The 12,111-nt window shown below is 28.6% G+C and overlaps 1 protein-coding gene across 3 annotated transcripts in view; it reads left to right on the top strand.

Moving 5' to 3' along the window:
- Positions 1-12,111, top strand: part of LOC142328128 (GTPase-activating Rap/Ran-GAP domain-like protein 3) — a 514,058-nt gene that overhangs the window by 29,739 nt on the left and 472,208 nt on the right. For all 3 annotated transcript variants that reach the window (XM_075371663.1, XM_075371662.1, XM_075371661.1), the window contains exon 3: positions 10,137-10,354. In XM_075371663.1, the coding sequence (XP_075227778.1) occupies positions 10,137-10,354 (218 nt within the window). The remainder of the gene's footprint in view (positions 1-10,136; positions 10,355-12,111) is intronic.

Raw genomic sequence — 12,111 nt, 5'->3', positions numbered from 1 at the left:
TTAAAACCCTTCTTAATTTCGGAAGGAGGTGAAAATTGCAGGCAGCCAAATCTGCTTGATGAGTATGGAGGGTTTGGAATGTGTTGAAATTTCAAATTCACAAGAATCTCGGCGGTTTCATGCAATTATATGGTCGAGTATTAATCCTTTATGAGCATAAATGTCTCGTTAACAAAATTAATATCGGAAATCAAAGTTATGTAATATTTATTAAGTTTTTCTTACATTGATAAGAAAAACTTAATAAATATTAAGTTTTGAAATGAAATGAAAGAGCAACTCAAACAGTTATTTAAGTGTTCAGTTTGTTACTATTTGTCACACGGTACACCTCCAACCGATAGGAGAGTTCATCCCATACTTTAATCAGAATGTCTGGAGTAATTGCTTCGACAGCTGCTTCAGTCCTGTGTCTCAAGTTGGGTAGGTCAGTTGGTAACGGTGGTACATACACTTGATCTTTTATAAACCCCCAAAGTAAAATTTCGGACGAACCACACGGGGTCAGATCGGGGTAACGTGGAGGCTACGGCAAACAAGCCCTGTCATCTGTTCCAGGTGACTAAACCAGCGGTCGAAGAGAATTTCATTCAACCAATCACGTACAACGTTGCATCGGTGAGGAGGTGCACTATCTTGTTGCCAAATAAAGTTCTGTGGTTCATACTGCAGTTGTGGAAAGAGCTATAGTTGTAACATATCAAGACAACTCATTGCAGACACATTGCTTCCGCAGAAAAGAACAGGCCGTGAACTTGCCGTTAGGATACGGCATAAAAAAACATTCAGTTTTCGGGAGTCTCGTTCACTCTACAATATTTCGTGAGGATTCCTAAATACGCATTTTATAAGTGCTTACTTTTCCATTAACATGAAATGTTGATTCATTACTGATAACGACACGATAAAGAAAACCGTCATCGTCACGGTGCATGAATTCATTTCACGAAGCTTGCGGGCAAATCATAATCTGTAGGCTTTTGATCTTGTAACAGCTGTAAATGATACGGACGCGGTTGTAAACGTTTCCTTAAAACCCTAAACTCAGACGTCACTGGAAATTGCTGAATCGCGGTTAGCCTTCCTAATGGATTACCTAGGGCTACGCACAGAAGACTATCTAATACATCCAACATTGTCTTCGGACTCACTTGGTCATCCTGTACTCTTCCCTTTACAAATACAGTAAATTTTTTATATCATCTTCGATGTTATTTTCTCTTGGGGGTTCACAACAGAATTTCAAACGGAACGCACATTGAACGATAATTACAGATTCACACTTTGGAAACTGCAAAACACAGAACGCTTTCTGTTGGGGAGTCGCCATCTTTGCTGCTAGCATTTTCAAGCGGAAGGTACAGAAAAAGGTTTATGAGCTTGTACTTATCTAAATTTGTTTGAGGTGCTCTTTTATTACATGTACAATTAATCAATGTGCGTGAAACTTGAGAAATATTACATAGCTTTAAAACCCCGAAATTCAATTTGAAACACTATTATAGTCGACCCGGCTTCCAGGTAGCCACGTATACGTTTTTGGAATTCTAAGACACTATCAAGAAAATCGTTTTTGGAAAGGATTTTTTACAGTTCTGAATCATAGTTAAAGTATTTAACGTACTTTGCCGATTTTCTTCTGGTTCGTAATGTTGGGCACGGTTTGTCACAATATCGAAAAGGAAGTCATTTCCTTCGTCATGATAACGTTTAAAAGATGTTCACAATTACCTTTCGTTGTTCCTCATTCTTTTCTATGTTTTTCCATGGCACATACCACGAATGAATTTTACAGTACCCCAGTCGTGCAATAATGTGTCCTGTCCGTTCTTTTGATGTGCTAAACTAGGTGGCGATATGTTGCGACGTTCGTTATGGATCGATTCATTCACCTCATTCTGTTCATTTCTCTTCTATCACAAAAACTGCCCTATAACTGCGAGTTGATCCTCAATGTTCATTTTACCAGCTTCTGATGAAAGATATTTTATTATACCTTTCTCACAGTTCTTTTATCAACAGTTTCATCAAAATTAACGGTGTTTAGATGTCGATGAATGTCATTAGCGTCCAAATTTTTCGCTGTTAAATTAATTTACTGCAAGTAATTTTAGACGTGTTGACATATCAGGCGTTCTTGACTTCATAATAATGGCGACTGACAAAACTGAGGGGAAGTGGGTAAACGAGATTTGGAACGGTAGGTAGTAGGGGAATGAAATTACAAGGTGATAGCACCTGCCTCTTTGTAGAACATTTTGCTTCTCCCGTTACATTTCAGTGTGTATGATATTTCAGCTGCCCTTCATATATAAGGTATAAAGTATAGATTAGTTTAGTTTCAGAAAGAACGTGGCTAAAACAAAAGAGATTTTGAGTTAAATTTTCTTAAAAACATCTTCAAGCAACCTTAATTTAATTTAGAATGTCTCAAAAAGTAAGATTAAGTAAAATGTAAGTAAAAGATTAAGTAAAATGGAATAACATAATAATAACTAAAATTGGATTAAAATAAACAGAGAAAATAAGAGTTATTTTGAAAAGTAACATATAAAATTCAGGAATCAGGCAGCTGCCTGTCTACCAAAAAGTAATACTTTAAACATTTTCATTGTTGATGTATTTGTGATCCTATTAAAATTAATTTATTGAAAAAATTAGGAACGAAAACCACTTAAATAGTTCTATTTAATCTTGAAATTAACAAGCTTATAACTTAATAACAAAATTATTAATAATTCCTGTTCAAAATTTAATTTTTTTGCGAATTTCTCAGTATGATATTATATATTTCATCGGGAATTGTTAATTTTCTTCTAAACTATATCGACAGTTATATTTTCTAACGTAATCATCTATATAAACGAAAATGTAAAAGTTCGTTTGTTCAAAATCTTAAATAGAATGTTCTTTACCGACTGCTTTGAAATTTATACACAACATTGCATTCAAATACGCGCGCGTTTTTATATATCTACTATTTATATACCTAAGATGTCACACCTGAGCAACACACGCTATACTAAATATTTAACGATTCCATTTCAGTGTTTCCGATATGTGTGTCCACTATAGATTAAAAAACTGCTGGACCGATGTACGTGCGGGGAAAAAGAGAGAAAGGGAAAAATCGGAAAAGGTAAAAGGAAAGTAGGGGAAAATGAAAAAAGGCTAAAACGGGGAAAAGTAGACAGAAAGGGTGAAGGTATAAGGGGGAAAGGGAAATAAGGGAAAGAGATATGAGAAAAGAAAAGGGGGAAAAGAGAGAAAGGGTAAATGGAAAAAGTGGAAGGTTACATTTTATAAAGTTCCGTAATTTTCATTTTGTTAATGTTTTATCAAACATTCAATTGTGTTTATTTAATATATATATATATATATATTCTCAAATCTAGCAATAGCGAAGCATTGCCGGGTCTGCTAGTTTCAATTAAAAGTATCTTCATCCGAATGTATCATCTATCAAAAAAATGTTCTATATGCATTAGAATTACAAAGATAATTTTATGTTCACACCCCAGTAATAAAAGTTGTTCTCCAAGGGTTTTTATAATAGTCATTTAATAAAAGAAAGAAAGTTGCTGTTATTTTAAGAACTAAGAAATTAAGAATCAAGAATTAAATAAAGAATAATTTAAATAAATTAAAGATTAATTAAATAAGTTAAATTTTGAATGAAGAATTGATAAATAAGAAAAATCATTAAATATAAGTGTTTTAAATTGTTGATTAAGTCTGTTTAAAAACGTTTATCATATCTACGATTTTATAAAACTAGTATTACATGCAATCAATTACACTACAAGTTTATTAAAATCTTTTTTCGGTTTCTAATTCATTTGTGTATGGAATTCTATGATATTTTGTTATTTTTCAGAGTTTTTTTTAAACATTAATAAACCTTTTAAACATTGTTTGAAACAATGCACCTAATTTTTTTATATTGTTTAATTATGTAATTCTGTTTTAATAATATTAGCTAATTTAATATCACTGTATTAAATGGTTACAAATTATCTGTAATTGTTTATTTTTTCTTAATTATTTGGCAAATGTTTTACAATTTCATTGTTCATTTTAAAAACAAATTAAAACGTTTTATTAAAGATAATTTGATGATTAAATGTAATGAAACGTCTTAGATATCATAGCTTCTTTTATATTTCTTATTTCGTTTATCTTTCGTCATTTCATTCCCCGGAGAATAATACTACTATTATCTTATAACAATTAGTGTATATATTTTCATTACGTTTCCTTATCTTAATTTTTAACTCATTATCTTTTGTGTTCAGTTGCAAAGAAAATCAAATAAAAATTCTGATATGTTACTAACTAAAATTAATAAAATTACCCTATGAAAAAGAAATGCTATTTTAAAAACGTGACCTACAAATAAAATCTGTAAATGGAAATAACTTTTTTTTTTAATGTCGATACAAATAAATAAATAAATAAAGTTGTCTAATATACAGTTAAGTATAAAATTGACACAGTAATTTCGTTTTTATACGCCTATAAACTGTAGGAAATATAAAATTTATTATAGAATTAACGACTGGAAATCTTTCACTTCGTAAATGGAAATGTATTTCCTGTCTATTATTATTAACAGACAACGGAAATTTTGAAAAGGATTTTGTGTGTAGGCCTAAGTTCAAAATTAATAGTGGATAGTAGACACGTAAAATATTGAGAATATATTTATATTTCAGCAAACTTTAGTAAGGGTAAATTAATTTTATTGTATTAAAATCTTTTGTTTTTCAAAACTGTTTTATAAAATTTTAAAATATTTCAGTTTATAGTTTATACAATTTTTTACTGAATTAAAAAACTTATTCTAAATGTATAAATTAATTGGGAGAGCTATTAAACCATTACTTGTTTCTAAAAAAAAACTTATCAAAGACAGCAAAAAATTGATAAGTTACCGAAATTTCTATAGATATGTTACGTTGTAGAATGAAAACATAAAAAATCAACTTGAACAATCTGAAGTCAAAACGTGGCCAATTTTAAAATGTAGTGATAAGAATTTACAATTTTGTATGTACAGTTAAGTGTTATTTCATAAACTGCTAATTTTGATTAATATTTTACTTCCTTGTTGGAAGTAAAGGTAATCGCGAAAAATTTCGGTTTTCAGATTTCATAGGAAATATCTATTTTGACCATCCCTGAATCCTTTTGACTAGTTTCGGCGTGAAGTATGTATGTACGTACGTATTATTCTCGTATAACTCAAAAACGATTAGCCGTAGGATGTTGAAATTTTGGATTTAGGACTGATATAACACCTAGTTGTGAACCTCCCCGTTTGATTGCAATCGACAATCAAAGTGTCCAAAAAAGCCCAAAATCCAAAACAATTGGATTTTTTACTTAGTTTTAACTGCAGTAACAAGCTCTCATTGAGAACTTTTCAACGATTTGTCATAAGTGGTACTTATTTTCATTGGTTCCAGAGTTATAGCAAAATAAAATTTTAATTAATGAAATATTGGGATCTTATAACGGGAAGGTACATCGGTTCAAATACGACTTCATTTCCTTTTTTTTTTAAATCTTTTTTAATTTAAATATATTGATTTATTAATAATTATTAACTTCTTAGTAAAAAAAGTTTTACAACAAATAACAATTCAATAATAACAATAAAAAAAATAATAATATGAAAAAATATAAGAAGTTTTTAATGAAATAAATTTTTTTGTACTTTTCATTTTAAAAACTTGTGTATATGTAATTTAATAAGCGAATAAGAAAGTCATGTGGTGTCCACAACAGATTTTTTAAACAAAAATAAGTATTTATTTGTTTAAATCGCCTTTTTTTGACTCGCTCATTAATAATGGCATTATGAATTACTCTGATGATTTTCTTCGGTCATGTTATTTTTTTTTTTTTTACGGTTATGATCATGAATCAGGTAACAGTTTTAATTTTTTATTGGAAGGATAAACGAATAATTATCCGTTCGAATTCCGGTTAGGCAAGGCATTTTTTATGCGCTACAAATTTCCCTTTGGACTATGACCGTAGTAGATGAGCCCGTAATCTCATAAAAAAAAAAAAAATTATTATCAGTTTCCACTGTTATAATTGGCCTTATACAATTACGAATTATTAACTTTAAAAAAAATATATATATATACCGATAAATTACTTAAACATATACAAATTATTATCCCTGGTATTTCATACTGTAGTCCCACATAACTAAAAATCATGCACAAATATATAGAATCTTTCTTTCCCATTTATTGGCATTAGTTTATCTAACCATAAGTAGTAGATATCTAAAAGATAAATATCTCATGTAAGTATTCCTAGTACAGGCAATTTGACATCAAAATAGGCTGTATTTGAAAATCCTTACCTACCGATTGATCTTTTGTCCATGCGTTAGGGGTGATGAGGGAAGCTTAACTCCAGATTTGTAACATCCCCCTCCCTAGGATTTTTGAAAAACTCAAAAAGTTTTTGAAATGCGTTTTTTTCTGAATCGATGCAATTCAGAGAAAAGTTTATAAAGGAATTTCTCTTTTTATAAACGAGGTATTGCAAACAGTATTGAAAAATATATTAATAGATATATTTATACATTTAATTCCTTTTAATTCTTACTTTTATTTATTTATTTCTAAAATGAAATTTGTCATCAGAAGTAAAGTTACTTACGTTTTCATATTATCCTACGCTATTTCATATTAGCCTATGCTATATTGTATTTTTCTACGCTATTGTTGTTGGATCAGTCTAATATTTTCTGAAACTCTTTTTTTATCTCATTTAATAAAAAACCTATAATATTTTAAAGAATAAAACATAAAATCCCGTAATTTTATTTAATTTTTCTGCCATTGTTTAAAATAATTCTCCTTTAATTTATTCTGTAACATGATTTTCATAAAAATACAGTATTTCTAGAATTAATTTCCTGATTTGTTATGGGTTTTATTGAAAATTTTATTTTTAAAAAATTAAATTATTTACGACATTACACTTCATTGTTTTAATGTAACCTATTACAGCAAGACAAGTAAATATATATTTTTAAAACGGGAACACATATGGCTCTCTTTTACACATCATAAACATGTACTCGTATACATATATATGAGGAAATTGGTTGCAGGGTCACGGATAAATTTTCAATGTGTAAATGTCAACTGCTATAATTATACAAAATGCTGTCTCTATATGCCTGCGGTAAATTAATAAATTATTCGTAAAAAATATTACTCATGAAACTTTTGAAATCAATTTAAAACAATACGTACGTGAATAAATAAAAAATTCTGTTACCTCCATTTGATCACTGATTTTTATATAAATAGCCAACAAATACAGTAAAATTAATATATTAATAAATATTTATTTCTCCCTGAATTCTTATCGCCCATCTTTCAAGGATTACTTTGGAATTTATCGTTAATCTTATTAAAAATACATCCTTACCAAATTTTATAAAACCTATGATATTTTCACTAATTATAACTGTAAAATTAAAATAATAGTACCTTTTTTATTTTTTATTTTTAACCTCCGGGACCACCGTTAGGGTTGCTTCAGAGGATGAGATGAACGACAATTTTTGTAGCGGGTGAAAGTGCCATGCCAGACCGGGATTCGAACCTGAGACTTCCGGATGAAATAATAATACCTGCATTTATTTATATTAACATCTAATATGTCCTTTCCTACACAGAACAACCTGGACGATTTGTAGTTCAGCGTAGTGTTCCCATATAAGCATGGATTTTCCTTATTTTCACTTTTTTTTTATCTGGTAGAAAAGGGTTGCTGCACTGTATGCATATAAATAAAAAAGTAAATGTTCGTTTGTTCAAAATCTTAAATCTCCAAAAGTTTTCACCGATTGCTTAGAAATTTTGACACAACGTTGCATTGGAATACGTGCGTGTTTTTATATATTTACTATTTATATACCTAAAATTTCACACCTGTAACAGGTAAAAACATGCTTTTTTGAAAAACAGCGGTATCTTTTGGATGTAAAAGCAACACAAGGTGTACTAAATATTTTACGATTCCATTTCAATCTTTCCGGTAAGGAAAAGGGGATACGGGGAAAGGGTAAAAGGGAAAGGTTAAATTTTTTGAAGTTCCGTAATGTTCCTTTTTTAATGTTTTATCAAACTTTCAATTGTGTTCATTTAATCTATTATATGTACTCAAATCTAGCAATAGCGAAGTATTGCCGGGTCTGCTAGTTTATTAATATAATTAATCAATTCAAAATCGTTTAACAGTAATATGTGGCTTCAATATTGCGTAAAAATATTCTATTCTTTTAAAGAATTACGAGCTTTAAATATTAATGTATTTCTGTAAGTATCTGGAGTGATATTGATAAATTTATTTCTCTAGTTTTGTTTTTTTTTTTTTTTGTTGACTATCTTTGAAAAGATCATCCTTTCCTATTATCCATGATATTTTGATGATTATTTCCTATTATCCTTTTCCTTATCCTTGATCTCTTTTTCCTCCTTTTTTCTATAAGTTTTGTTTAAAAGATGGTGCTATACAGAAGTTATGACAAAACTAAAGACACATTTTTTAGTTAATACAGATGATGTGAGGGTGAAGTGATTTACAAATAATTATCTTTTGTCGATTTATAAAAGTATAATAAAAATTATTGAAGGTTATATTTAGAATCGATTCTGTACACTTTTATTATGGTACTTGTGGTGATTAAGAGAAGGTGCTTGTTAAACAATAGGATGTACAGGAAGCAGTACTTGAATAAATACATATTCAGCTGCTATATAAAGGAAAAAGGTAGCATTTAGTGGATTTATTTAGTTTTGAATATAATTTTACTCGATTATTTTTTTATGATATAAGAACAGAAATGTAATTCGAAAAGCGGTTGTAACAAGCTGTTAATCCTAAGTTTGAAAACTATTTCAATATAATTTTAACCTTTGAACTATATAACAAGCTTTGTAGGTAATAATATAAATTTTATGTAGTTATTAAAGTCAAATAGTGTTTGTTTTATAGTTGTAGTTGGATTTTATAGTTTAGACTTTTAGTGCAAGTAACCTAAAATTTTATTGGAAATTGTTTTTATGTATTTAAAAATCTTTTTATGGGTTTTTAACTTTATTTTCCTAGCAATTTATTTATTTTAACTATTATGTTTATACCAAATATTTAACACCGTCATCATCATCAAACATTTCTATTCTTGGTTAGTTCTTCACTCTATCCTTTTATCTTTTCATTTTTATTTTCAATTTCTTTTTTTAGGTAATTAACTTTTATTAATTTTTTTTTCTACGGTTTATTTTTTATTCTATTTATATATTCTAGATTGTGACGTAACCATTTTATTTTTCCTTCTAATTAACGTACTCAGTAATATGCTTCATTCATTTATACGAGTATCTATCCTTCACAAATATACATTTTTATTTAAGTAAAAAAATTATTTTGAAGTTGTTTGCTACAGTAATGCTGTAAAGCTTACTAAGCATACTTGATTTAAATATTTTATTAATTTTGTTGAATCTGTTAGAATGTTTTCTTATTTCTAAAAAAATTGGATTGAAACAATTTAAACCAACTAATTAATTTTGTAATCATAATTTTTATCCAGTTAAATTGCCACATTAATAATAATTTCCATGATAAATATTTTTAAAAGTATCATCACTTTAATTTTAATTAATTTAATTTTTTAGCTTTATTTTCCAACAAAAAAGGTTTGCATCTTAAAGTAAGACATATTCTTTATACGAGTATCATATACTAAAGCATGTTTAGTATTTTTTTTGTGTGTTTATAAATGCATTATTATATTACAAAATTACTGCATCTTCTTATTTTAGTTTAATATCTTTACGTTTTACGAATTTGAATGCTGCATGCCATTTTTTTAAATTGATTTGGCCATTTTTATCATTCATAATTAATTCTCTTATCAATAATTTTAGTAAATTTATTAATGCAGTAGTATTTGAAAAAATATATAATATTTTGTTTTATTGGACCAATTTATTTACTAATTTAGTTCAGTTAAGTAGATATAGCGTAACAATAGAATAGGAGGCAATCTATGTTATCAAGTTTCGTGTGCAAACGTGCGTGCTTGTGTACAGCTAGTGTCAAGATTGCGTGGGGGAGATAAGGGTCAGCGTACTAGACTTCTTGATGAGCAATCTGGGCCTCCTAAAGTTCCCCCTGGAAGGGATCGTTCGCGTTCTTTGTGTGTTGAACGTTTGGCATCACTTCTACGACCTGGATATGATCCTGCTACACTTGCTGCACGAGATCTGAACTTACATGCTTTACAACGTAGAAGGGCAAGTTCTGCTATGTGAGTACAAAGAAAATGATTAATAGATAAATTTAGCTTTAATTTTTGTTTTGTTTTTTAACTTATGTTAGAGTAAAATGTTTTTCAATTAAATATTATAATTGCATTTTAAATATTAAATATACTCTGTACAATGAATGTATTATGCGAATATAGTCATTGAAAGAAAATCAAGAAAAGAAAGTAACAGTTTAGAAAACATAAATATCTAAAACATTTTTATTTAAAAACAAAATAAATCTTATCAATAGAATCTAATAAAAATAAATTGAAAAAAAACGTATGAAACGAACAAAAAATGTTTTTTATCTATCTTGATAAATTTATAAATGAAAAACACTATCTACTCATAGAATGATGCAATATTAATTTGGGTAGTTCAAGTTAAAAGTGAATCCTTACCTTACATATAGTGAAATTACTTTAAACTTTCTGAAAATGGCTCTTAAATTGAAAAAATGAAGACAAATTCTAGAAATACTAACAGTAATGTTATAGTTCTAATTTTTTTAGTTATTTTCTTTTATTTTACTTTTATTGCTATTTCCTAATAAACATAGGCAATGTATATGAACAAAATATGTAAATTAATCTGTTGCTCTACACTATAAGTCCTAATTTTTCTTGTTGCCGTGTCACATGTAAATCACCTGAGGTACAAGTGGTACTATGTGAGGATTACTTTCTTTGTTATTAGTGATATTTTCACTGTATAATCAGTACAACTGATAAAGGACTAAACGGCTATATCATTTCAGTAAGCTTGGCAATACCATTGCATAACAGTTTGAATCAATGAAAACACAAAAGCTCAAAGTAGACAACGAGACACCACCTACTCACTCCTTATTTCGCCTAAATCCTGGCATAGGATGACCTTTAGAAAGCCCCTCCCGCTCTCGTAGTTTCAGTTGCAACTATATCGTGGGCCAGATTGCCTGCAATCTTTCTACTTATAGCCGATTACATAGTTGCATCTTATTGCTAACCAGAAGATTACGATTACCATAAGATATAAGCGAACTTTTATTTTGTTCATCTTGTCTATTTTCCAGAATAAATTTTATGGATTATTTTTTATATAATGTCAACGGTTTTTATAATAAAAATATGTGGATAAAAATCCATTATTTGCGATAAGTTTTCAGATTAAGTAGCCCTCAGTTTGCCCTTAAAACCATCCCATTGAAAGCAATAATGTTAAATTGTTAAAAGTATTAATGTGCTTATCATCATCATTTGTTTTTGGTTAGAAATTAAGATTTAAAAAAATTAAATTCAAGGCAAAACAATTTCAGTACTTTCTTTAATTTTAATTATTTAAGTAATCAACCATGTAAACATAAATATAAAATTAATAAAGTATATAATGGAATAATGAAGCCATACAATTAATAAAACAAAAATTGGTATAAGCTCGGCAATTCATTTTTCCTAGTTTTTTTCAATTCTGAAGAAGCGTGTGTAAACCCCCCCCCCCCCCACAAATTCACACTTTTCTTATCAACCTTGACTGACCTCTTCAGTTCAGTGAAGCCAGTCAAACGAGCATAAATATTTATTTTTTTTTTTTTGTAATTCTTATTTCTAGGTTACTCATTAAAAGATTAACAAAGAATTCACAGAGGTTGAATTATGATCCAACGATATAATTATAGAAATTAGCTATTAAATTAGAAAGAGCTTTTTTATAATCTGTTTGCATTTTCTTTTAATGATTTTATGAAGTATGTTATGCAATTTTAACCATGCATGTT

The sequence above is a fragment of the Lycorma delicatula genome, chromosome 7 (assembly GCF_047948215.1).
Source record: "Lycorma delicatula isolate Av1 chromosome 7, ASM4794821v1, whole genome shotgun sequence".
NCBI classification, from domain to species: domain Eukaryota; kingdom Metazoa; phylum Arthropoda; class Insecta; order Hemiptera; family Fulgoridae; genus Lycorma; species Lycorma delicatula.
Note: the sequence above shows the minus strand (reverse complement) of the source record. Positions and strands in the feature narration are given on the sequence as shown.